The following is a 12,165-nucleotide window of genomic DNA, read 5'->3' as shown; positions in this document are numbered from 1 at the left end:
TTACTTCGGTTTGGTTGAGCACTCTGTGAGAGGTGTGGCACTATTAGCCTTTGTGCAAAGCTCATTACTTTTGGGATTTGAGCACTCTGGTGTCAGCACATTGATTTTATTAAAGTCTGTCAGGCAACCTAGTTGTTTCATGGCAGGAAGTCAACTCTCATTGGTAATGGGATTTGTGTCCCTTGCCTGAGCTCTGACCTGCACTGATGAGGCTTAAACAGCCGAAACAGTACTATCTGTAGCATGAGTATATGCTCCTTCACTTCGGTTTGGTTGAGCACTCTGTGAGAGATGCGGCACTATTAGCCTTTGTGCAAAGCTCATTTCTTTTGTGATTTGAGCACTCTGGTACCAGCACAATGACCGCAACGCCGGGTAGTACAGCTAGTATACATATATTGGTATAGAAATATAGTATATAACAATATAATATTTGAATACAAATGAGAGTATAGAAATGAAGTCAATAAAATTCTATTCCTCTTTATTAATGGCAGCTCCTTTTTGACATATATGTTAAAAACCTTTGCGGAGTCAACACATTCTACCACTGGATAAATACCATATCTAAAGATTTAACCAATAAGAAAGGTTTAGTATCACATTCATATTTGAACGAAGGGTATTATAAATGACATGATATCACGTCCTTGCTGTCTTACAACAAAACCTACCAAATTCTTTGCCATTAGCTATATGTATCTAAATGTAGGTTTCAACAAGCATGTAGTTACATGCATGCACCTACATGTAGGTATCTTCAAGTATGTGTTTATATATATGTATCTACATGTCTGTATCTACAAAATTTCCTAGTAAGTAGTAAATGTCAGTAAAAAACATATAAAACCGATAAATAAACAGAATATTTGAGATTTAAATTGCATGAAAATACTTTGTTCTAAGATTTTTAATACCTATATCTTTAATTAGTGTATATAGATTGCTTTTGCAACTGCTACTTTGTGGCAGGGAGTAAGACTTCTATATAGTGAGCATGACTTGTACAAATACTGAGTGTAACGTAGTCATTCTAAACCCACCCGATGAAAGCAGAGTACCTCAGTAATTCATCCAATCAGCTCGCAGTAGTATATTATACAGTTTTTTGCCCACCGAGGGAAAGGAGTTGATGATATTTTGGTCCTCTGCAGGATCCACCACGATATCGTAGAGCTCTTCAGCAACAATATCAGTAAGGTTAGAGGTCAGTGTAGATGAGTTGAAGGAAACCCATACAACATATCTACAGAGATAAAACAAGAGACAGAGATACTCTAGTAGCCAAAGACTGACACAAACTGTATCCAAATTTAAAAGAGATGATCTATGGAAAAAGGTGTTCCATGATATGAGAAAAAAACACGAAAACATAGTTCATGGTTGCCTGTTACGTATCTATATTAATAAACCAAACTTCGTCATTGTATGTGTCAGCTAACGAAAACGTTATGTTTTTCACAGTTTTAGGCTGATTTCATGCAAATTTCACACTCAAGCGCTCCACACCTTCCGCCAAATCGCCAAAAATATTTCGTTTAAAAACTCAATCCGGTTTCAGAGAACCAGCCTCTTAAACACCATTATGATTAGAAACTTGAAGAATGCACCTTTCTTGCACAATTGCCCTCAATTGATGCGTTTATTAATTGTTGTAATGAAAGCAGTGTAGCAATTTGTGTTGAAAATCGCCATGCGCTGCGGGGTATCTGATTGGAAATAAAAAGAAATCTTCACCAACACCAAACTTAATACAAGTATTGACTAAAATTAATTAGCCTAATCTACGACTAAACCTGAAATACCAGTATGTATGAATAACCTGTGTTCATTCAAGCTAGTCCAGTCGGACCTGTACTAACGATTCTTTAACACGTGAATTTTCAACATACGATATGAAACCCGAGCTAATATTTGATTCTGCAGTTATTTTCAACATACGATATGAAACCTGAGCGAATATTTGATTCTGCAGTTATTTTCAACATACGATATGAAACCCGAGCGAATATTTGATTCTGCAGCTATTTTCAACATACGATATGAAACCTGAGCGAATATTTGATTTTGCAGCTATTTTCAACATGACCCACACAAAATGTTCATAACAATGCAGTTTTGTAAAAAATGTGAAAAGACTAGTAAAAAAGGAAAGTAACATAAAGAGATATAAAATAATAAGAATATATATGCTAGTTTAAACATCCCTTAGTTACAGAAAGTAATGTGATGTTTCTCTATCACTCCCTCCTTCCCTAAATGTATGCATTGCTAAACCTACATTTCCATCTACATGGCTTCAAAGCGAAGTAACAAAATCCTATTTTTATTGTTTATAACTTTATTCATTTTAGTTTTTAAAAATAATGGAGTTTTTGCATTTAGTTTTAGACAGTTTATATAATGCATTTGTTTTAATGCTATTTGTAATTACCTGCAGCATTTAATATATTTAATACAGAATCAACGCTAAATTTTATTTATTTATTTTATGATAGTAACTTGAAATCCTGGTGTGCTGTAAGAGATAATCATGTGCATTGATTAAACGTTGAGAATAAGTATCGGCTCAATTATTCTGAAACTCCAGAAAGTAGCTGATTAGCTCAGGTCTTAGAGTGTCGTTCTAGTCTACCAAGCTGAGAGCTGAGGGTTTAAATCCTGTTTATATCATTCTTTTTTATCTCAATCTCCAACTGTGGATTGAAAGCCGGACATATGGCCATACACCACTCTCATTATAGCAAAGATTTGTTAAGGAGTTATAGCCAGCTTTGTGGATTGAGAAGCGAATTAAACAAACTACGGAGTAAACCTATTAGAATAGATGCTTCAACATACAATGTTTTTAGCATATTAAGCAGATCTTGGAACAAATTTACCTCAAATGAAGAGGTTTGACTTTACATGATCTCACACTGTATATATACCTGTATTGTGTACTCTTGACAGCGTATCCCATGTATTTAATATCAGAAGTAACTGGTTGATCGCTGTTCACCTGCGGTTGCATACTCGGTCTAGGATACTGAGAGAATGAGACATTAACTTTAGGATCCATACTCTTCCCATACATGAGTGAAACCAGACTATAATGAACCAGAATTTACATTTCAGACTATCTGGATTGGAAACAAAAAAATTTATCGTTTTCCACATATATTTGTATATGTATTTATAGAAGTTGAGAATATGCCATACTGATCAGTATGGTATACACTGTAATAGAGCAACATTAGTTTCACAACAGCGGCATTACACAAGGCAACCTGATGAGAGTTTACCTTTTCCCTTCAGTACATGTGGTTGTAGTCCTATTGTGACAGCGATCGAGGGGTTGGAAGCCTGCCAACTCTACGAGGGTAGGAAATAGGTCTACGAGTTCCGCCATATCATATACTACAATAGCATCAGTTCCATCATAATATATACTATTATAGCATCAGTTTCATCATATCACATACTACAATAGCATCAGTTCCGCCATATCATATACTATAATAGCATCAATTCACCATACCATATACTACAATAGAATCAGTGTCATCATATGATATACTACAATAGCATCAGTTCTATGGCATCAGTTAAATCATAGAACAGACTATAATAGCTTCAGCTCCACCATAGCATACATTACAATAGCATTTGTTCCATCATATCATATACTACAGTAGCCTCAGTTCTATCAGACCATAGAGGTCTATAGACCATAGATTATGGACCACAGACTTGGTATGGTCTATGGTATAGACTATAGCATAGACCATACCAAGTCTATCGTATTGTGAAAGAGGTATTCCGTCTCGCTTATGCATTATGGACTTTATATGGATTTAGATTTCATAAATATTTGGAATTAGGCATTCATGTTGATGAGGTAAGGCAAACATTTCACTGACATTAAATAGCTACATGTAGATATAATAAAGACTGGTCATTCAGTTACACCTTTAAATAATGGAACTGTAAAGAAGTTATGCACCCAGGGGCAGACAACTACTTTATATAAGACAATAGCCTCATCCCGATACATGTACTTCTTGATGCCAAAATTAATACACTGTGCATTACAAGTCTTCACAGATTAAAAGCAAACAACAATTTGCGCTGAAAGTCGTAAAAAGTTTGATCCAAGTGAATAACTAATTTTATTTAAAAAAACAACAATAAACTCATGCATTGATCTATTATTCACATGCTCACTCTAGTAAACATAACAGTTTGCATGGATACTGACTATATAACTGGCAGAATACATCTAGATATGTCATGTTTAAGTAGATCTGAGAGAGAGGTGAATGCGCCTCGACAGCTATCATTAAAAGCCATTACTTCATATCACTTCTTTTTACATTATAACAAGTGTAATTATTTTTTACATTATAATATAAAAAGTGTAATTATTTTTTCAATTCATAATAAAAAATGTGTACTTCTTGTTTACATATATAATATGTATCAAGTTGAAAGTGCGATAAAAAAATAAATGCACTAAAATGTGTCTCAAATCTCAACTTTCATATCAACTCAATTAGTTTTAGACAAGTATCTTTTATTACACCCAACCTGAGAGCATAGTTTAACTAGAACCTAAAGGTTTACTTTATGTTTAGAGAAATAATAATGTTGATGAATTATTATACATGATCATATGCCTTAATCTTTATTTGTAGTGAACGATCCTCTCTGAATCATACTAAAATCAATACTAACCATGGTGAACTGTTTTGCCGAAGAAGGGCGGTACATAGATACCAAATGGAACACGAGTGGCTACATCATAGTTGCTGAACTTGGACCACTCTCCGTGCTCTCCCAGAGACCAGCCTTAAAAATAAATGTGCTTTTCTCAGTTTGGGTGGCCTTGCATATTGTGCTATGTTAGAGCAGAGAACACCCATATTATTTGTTGAAGACTACACTGCTGTTCAAATCACAGGCAAATGTCAGTTAGAAGTTCTTGTTGCATAACTAATTGGTTAGGTGCAAATATTTTTAGGTGCAAATTTCTTAAACTTTAAAAAAAATTTTTTAGGTAATATTTTTTTCTTTTTAGAAAAATTTGGTTTGACTGATTTTTTACATAAACACGACATGTATTTTTCTGTATCAGGTTTGGGCCTTTTTACTTATTCTTTTTTTCGCTACTCAACTTACAAGAAAATTTAACTTCGGACACTCACTGCTCGCTAGATTGGGGAAGAGCAAAACCTGCTGATTGACAAAGGAAACACAAATCCTGCGCTAGAAGGGCTGTAGTGGAAGAGAAGAGGGCAGATCAGCGATTCTTACTTTTTCAAATTCAACGGATGACATTCTTCCAGCTGTTTTAATAGATAAGTCGCGATTGTGAGGCTTTGCACAGCTTTCTGTTAACAACTATAGCAGCATAACATGCAGCCTGTAATAAGACTACTGCATAAGCAAATTTAGCTCTATTTTTAAAATTACATTGAAGGAAACTATTAGGTTGCACTGGTTATTCATTTTTACATATTTACATTTGCATTATAAAAGCATTAAGGCGAGGGAGAACATTCAGGGCAGTGGTATTGATAATGCTTTTTGATTTAACAAAAAGTAAAGCCAACGAAAAAAGCTTTTCTTTGTTTTTTGATTCAACAAAAAGCAAAGGAAAGCTTTTTTCGATAATAATTTACCGACGGCATGTTTTCAAACTTCTATTTGTCTGCTTACCAGTGTAATAAATAATATGTCAAAATAAAAGAACTTGTTTATTGCTGACTGTCATCAAGTGAGGCAATGCTGTTTAGTTGTGTATGATAGTAATACAAAAATATAAAATACTTCAATACTCTTAGTTCATGTAAAAGTTAACCACATATTAAAATATAATTGTCAAGTAACAATTTCAGTTTTAATTGCTACGGCATAGAAAATCAGAACAGAAAATTATTTTTTTAGCTATTTCCCTAATATCCTTTTGTCTGTTCCTGATACCAGACCGGTCATACATTTTCTCCTAGACCAAATTGAGACTTACATTAATAACAAAACACGACTTGTGCATCCAATATTTATGACACTTTAACATATAAACGGCATACCTACGAGAAAAAGCAGCGATTATTCTAATTAGGTAATGAACTAGATACTAATAGCTACCGTGGTCAGATAGAAGAACTATTATGGAATCGTTCCATAGATGAAGAGCATCTACAGCAGCGAGAACCTCTCCGATCATGTCATCCACATATGAGATAGCAGCCAAGTAACTGAGAATAAGGCGTCGCTGCAAAAACACACAGACCATCACATGATACATTAATATTTTATGAGATAGTGTAATGTATGCATATAGAGCGGAACTGACCAGATAGAACCGTATTGGGCTCTTCATGGTGTATATATATACCGTGAAACTATATATATATATTCATTTTATATATATATATAAATATAAAATGATTATATAAAATATATATATTATTTATATTATATAAAATGATATTTATATATATCATTTTATAATATATATACATATATATCATATATATAAAATGATTTAAAATGAACAATGAAAATTGTGTCACAATCAAGTATTTATTTTGTAACGTTGTCATAAGCACTCTTAACTAGAGAACTAAGTTGTTGATATACTAAGAAAACAGCGAACAAGAGTGACAGCGACATAAACAAAACAAAAACTCCATGTAGAACAGCAGCCATCTCTAGCTTCTTTATTGAATCAAAGAATTTGCCACTGCTACTCTAGTCTTCATAGTTCTTGATAATATGAACACATCTAATACGCTTGAACATGATTATGCAACAAACCTTGTAGATATATGCAACCGAAACTTTATAAAATTACTTTGTGAGCTCTTTAATTTACCACCGGTGAAAACAGAATTGACATGTGCGCATATCCGTGTTACAACAGACACATATGTGCACGCATGTGTGTGTCCAACATGTTACAATAGACACATACATGTACGCATGTGTGTGTCCAATGTGTTACAACAGACACATACATGTACGCATGTCCGTGTTAAAACAGACACATACCTGTACGCATGTCCGTGTTACAAGAGACACATACATGTATGCATGTCCGTGTTACAAGAGACACATACATGTACGCATGTGTGTATCTAACGTGTTACAATGAACACATACATGTACGCATGTCCATGTTACAACAGACACATAAATGTACGCATGTGTGTATCTAACGTGTTTCAAGGGACACATACATGTACGCATGGTGTATCCAATGTGTTACAATGGACACATACATGTACGCATGTGTGTATCTAACGTGTTACAAGGGACACATACATGTACGAATGTGTGTATCCAATGTGTTACAATAGACACATACATGTACGCATGTGTGTATCCAACGTGTTACAACAGACACATACATGTCCGCAAGTCCGTGTCTACATGTGTTCGTGTTACAAGTTTCATTAGATCTAATAACTTTAGCATATGGAAGAGTTGATACAACCAACTGATGTTTAGAGTGATAATCATAGTTCAACTAGTTATCAGCCAACAATATGACTTTGACCTTGCAGTATTGGAGCATGAATCTGCAAGTAAGCATTGAGCTTCGGTGTCTTATTTAAAAAAAAGCTAATTGTTATTCTCAACAGTTACCCAAAAATAGACTAGAATCCTGCTCATTGAAAAGCTGACAAGAATTGCCTTCTCATTACTAACAAATTGGGAAATTTTTGTAAAAAATTTGATAACCCGTTTCTATGTGAAATGAAGTTGAAGCAAATAAAACACTAAAAAAAGCCTACCTGAAAGTGGTTAGGAATGGCTCCATATGGAAAAGAAATATTGAGTGCCGCCACGTCCTCCCTCCACTTGAGATCCATGAAAGGATTCCAGGCTATATTAGGAAGTCCAGTTGGCTTGTGACCATCTTGAGCTGGTATTATATCTGATAAGTTGTACAAATCTACAAAAATGGAATATTTTAATTAGCTAATCTCTAAATTCTACAAAGAAAGCATAATCAAACTTCTTTGAGATGAAGGCTTTTGAGACTGTAAACCTAATCTTGAACATGCAGCAAGTAAATGAAAAAAACAGATGAATGCAAAATAATAACTGTAATATAATACAACTATTAGAATATTATACAAACGACAAAGTCTACAACTTCGTATTATACATGAGGTTTACAGAGATGGCGTGTAAACAAGTGACATATGGATGAACACAGAGCTTTACAAAAGACTCTCTTTTTGTCAGTATTGATTCTGTTTGATACAAACTCATCACCTTCTAAAGCAACACATTGTTGAAATTAAAAAGGCTATCCCGAACTTAGTGAAAACACGGAGAGTGTACCAGACCAGATATGACTGCTTCAAACGCATTTTCAAGTCACATGGTCACTTCAATATTAAGTTACTGATTACTATAAACATTTAAAACTATCAATTATGCTATCTAAACAACATGCAAACCATGACACTGCTGTTAAAATGTTTTTTGTGCTAAGGTAGCTTATCTTAATACTACAAGCTCTAAAAATGTGCGAATAGGATATTAATTTGAGCATCAGCTCCAGGTGAGCAGACTGATGGCATCAGTTTAGTCATTTTGCTACTAGATATAGAGAAAGGATAAAAAATCACTTTAGCGGATATTTCGGTTAAACTATTGCTACAAGCCATAGTTGTTATTACATACTACAAATAAAACAATAACAGAATAAACACAAGATTGCCAAATTAGTTATAAGCTAATTTGGCATAGAAACTTATACATGAGCTAAGAAAAAATATAAGTAAGAGACAGTAAAATAGCAACACAAAAACTAATGATCAGACTAATTTTAGAAAACCAAACAAAAATTAAACTTTCATATTTGGTTTCTACCATGTCTCTCAAAAGTGACTAATTCCTTAACCCTGATTTTACTAAAATAACAAAAAAAAATTTTGAGATCTGCATTTTAGTCATACAAAATACACAAAATAACAATGTCTACTTATTATATTGGCAAGTTAATTTTGTTGCGTAATGTTTAAAACGCATGTACGCGTCTAACCATCATATTGTTCAGGATATTTGAGAGGAATATGCGGCTTGTGAAAGCCAGCAGCGAGGAAAAAGGGACCCTGCCGAGATGAAAGGTCTTTTAGTCTCCTGACAGTCTCCGAAGCAGTTTGAATATCAGGCAGTGACCCCTCTGGCTGTAGTGAGACATTCACAGGGCACACGATATTCTGGTGCAGAACCTTTCCTTTTCCTGGACAAACCTACAACAGAGTTTTAGATTTTCAGTGCACAAAAACAATTCTATGAGCTTCATGGAGTTACTATAAAAAGTGCTCAAAGAGCAAAAAATGGTTTATACTGTGGCAATATTTGCCTTAGGTTCAGTTTAAATATTACAACTACTTATTTGACAACGTAGCTGCCACATATAAATTGGTAACCACACATAAAAATTTTACTTGATATAAAATAAACAAATTTAAAACGGCAGATAACTTTTTTCACATTTTTTTAAAATTAAACATTCAACTTTCAGGCTTACAAAATTACATTACAGCTCCATCTAAAATCTCGATAAAACAAAGGAATATTATTTACTCAGCTACAGAAATCTAAAACATGTTTGTTTGCTGGTTTTATTTCACATTAAATCATGACATAACAAAATTATAGAAAAAGTAAGGTGCAATGTGGGCCCATATGTCTACAACATGTTAAGACATGCTTAATGTGTAATGTTCTTTAATAATCATTGTAAAATTCTATAACGTCATTTCAGCTAACTTGTTTATTATCAGCTACCAGCCAATCTATCAATGTAATGATATAACCACAAGTGCAAATCAGTCTGCAATCAGGTGCAATGCCTCATCGCTGCCGATTCATGTTCAAATGTACAACCACAAACTACTCGAATTGTTTACCTTAGTAAGATTCCCACTCCTCAGCATCCTCCTTCCTTTAAAAATATATGCTTATAGTATTACCACCCAAAGTAAAAGAAATAAATGAAATCAGTGCTGCCCTTATGTTGTCACTATTTGCAATACGATCATTCTCCTCTAGTTTTATATAAATTTCCAGAAACCGTTTTCTTATTCATTTCATATTATATTCTCAGAAAGTGTAGACATCTTTATAACTAGATTAGAACAGAAACTTATTGTACACCTAACTCTCTCCTGGAAAGGGGTGAAAAAGGTATGTCTGTCTATATGTATGCTTTTATTTTTTGGATTAATGTTGTTCATCCATGTCTTTAGTTTTGCAATTCTTTTCAACATTTCACATTATATTTTATTACCTATATGTCAATCAAGCTTTAAAAATTTTTTAGTTTCATGGTGTTAAGATGTAAATATACCACAACAAATACATTCATACATCAGTGTGGAATTTCATTACTATTTCCGGGAGGGCAGTTACAATGTAAGTTTCTTTAATTTACTTATAAAAAGCAGAGACTTACATTAAGCAAACATAACTACACGGTAACCATTCACATACGCTATTTGCAATTTTAAAACTAAGTGTAACCCAATTGACTTATAGGTATTATTAAACTTCATAGTCAGCAAGTTAAATATAACACCATGTAATGTAGTTTAACACATTAATGTGATATAGAATCCCATTTTTCTATTTAATATCTCAGGAAGTACACCCTTAACATGCTCAGTCATGACTAAAAACAAACTTTAGTGTTTTACATGCACTGACGAAAGCGCCTTATCCCAAACCCTTGAACAATCCTGACAGCTGAAAACTGCAGAAAGCTGTATAAATGATTTGGGCATCAACGATCATGATTTACCATCTTAATACAAAGAGCCTCAGACTATAAATATAATGTTCTTGGAAGCCACTGAATGTGAAACTTTATGTGAAGAACACAAGTATGACTGTCTGTCTGATCACAGTTTAGTGATCACTAGTTTCACTTCAACGACTGTGATGTGCAGGATTATGAACATATTTCTCTACAATTACGTGTTATATTGATACCACTAGTAATTTGTCAGATTATAAAGCTTTTACAAACTTGAGCAACTGAAAGAACATTGAACTGTCGTGCACACTGCAAATACCTTTGAATTCTTGTAAGTCTGTGTAGAAGGGTGATAAGGAATGTCGGACCAGCTGTATGGAAAATCATCTAGCTTGCCCGAAAGTTTACCTAATAACATTTACAGCATGTATAATGATACTGTAGTTTACGATATCGTGTAGATATGATAGCTGACAATTCGAGTTGTTCCTACACTTATAAACCACTCTTTGAAGCGATATGAGAACAAAGAGGATCTGAGTGATTGTAAAAGAAAGAATAATGGCATTAAAATTAAATATGAGAGTAAAAATGTTAAACACATATAATACTTACTTGGGTGAAAGACCTTGCCAAGAGAGGTAGTGTGGTACATTGATTCCTTAAAATACTGCGGCAGTGAAGTAAAGTTTCCCGGTAAGTCTCGCCAGTATGGCCCATGCTGATCAAACGTAGTTAGCGTATTTGGCCGCCTGCTAGTAAGTAATGATGTTCTGCTAGGACCGCACAATGCAAACTGGAACATAAAAAAGTACGTTTAAATCACACACAAAATCTTTATATCGAAGCTACCAATTCAAATAATCATGTTTTGGAATTGAATTAAAATTGCAGCATGCATTTTAAAACTATTTACCTGAGAATGCACATTATAAAATTGGGTCGATCTATGCAATAGCTTGTCAATATTGGGTGTATGACACAGCTTGCAACCGTAAGTGCCCAACTCGGGTCGGAGATCATCAACGACCAACAATATAATGTTGGTAGCAGAAAGAATAGGGACAAGCGTGTAAAAATATGACAAAAGGAAAAATAGCCATTTTAATTTTACTAACCAAAAAAACATTATAAATCTTATTATAATAGAAAATTGCAATTACACCATCTGAGACATGGAATTTTATCTATAACTATCAAGATGCCTTGATCAGATAAATGTAACTAATGGAATAGCAATAAGTACTATTAAATTTTCCCAGCTGTGGGCGGACACAAACGTTCGCTATAGCCTGTAAAATATACTGACATGCATGAAGTGTTGAGTATGGATTTTAAAGAACCCAACTATTGATGAACCGAGGCTTATGCAAGGCCACCGCTACCACGTAATACGAATACTA

At 33.9% G+C, this 12,165-nt stretch overlaps 1 protein-coding gene across 1 annotated transcript; it reads right to left on the bottom strand.

Annotated features, from left to right (window-relative positions):
* Positions 1-379: 379 nt before the first annotated feature.
* On the bottom strand, positions 380-11,914 carry LOC137407404 (iduronate 2-sulfatase-like). Its single transcript, XM_068094055.1, has 10 exons — positions 11,679-11,914; positions 11,378-11,558; positions 11,082-11,170; positions 9,044-9,254; positions 7,782-7,942; positions 6,130-6,256; positions 4,717-4,830; positions 3,285-3,399; positions 2,931-3,089; positions 380-1,246 (listed from the first exon to the last, which is right to left on the bottom strand). Exons 1-10 carry the CDS (start codon positions 11,889-11,891, stop codon positions 1,063-1,065), a joined length of 1,554 nt encoding a protein of 517 aa, XP_067950156.1. The 5' UTR covers positions 11,892-11,914; the 3' UTR covers positions 380-1,062.
* Between the last annotated feature and the right edge of the window lie 251 nt (positions 11,915-12,165).

Source organism: Watersipora subatra, chromosome 10 (genome assembly GCF_963576615.1).
Source record: "Watersipora subatra chromosome 10, tzWatSuba1.1, whole genome shotgun sequence".
NCBI classification, from domain to species: domain Eukaryota; kingdom Metazoa; phylum Bryozoa; class Gymnolaemata; order Cheilostomatida; family Watersiporidae; genus Watersipora; species Watersipora subatra.
The sequence above is the reverse complement of the archived record's forward strand: the minus strand, read 5'-3'. Positions and strand labels throughout refer to the sequence as shown.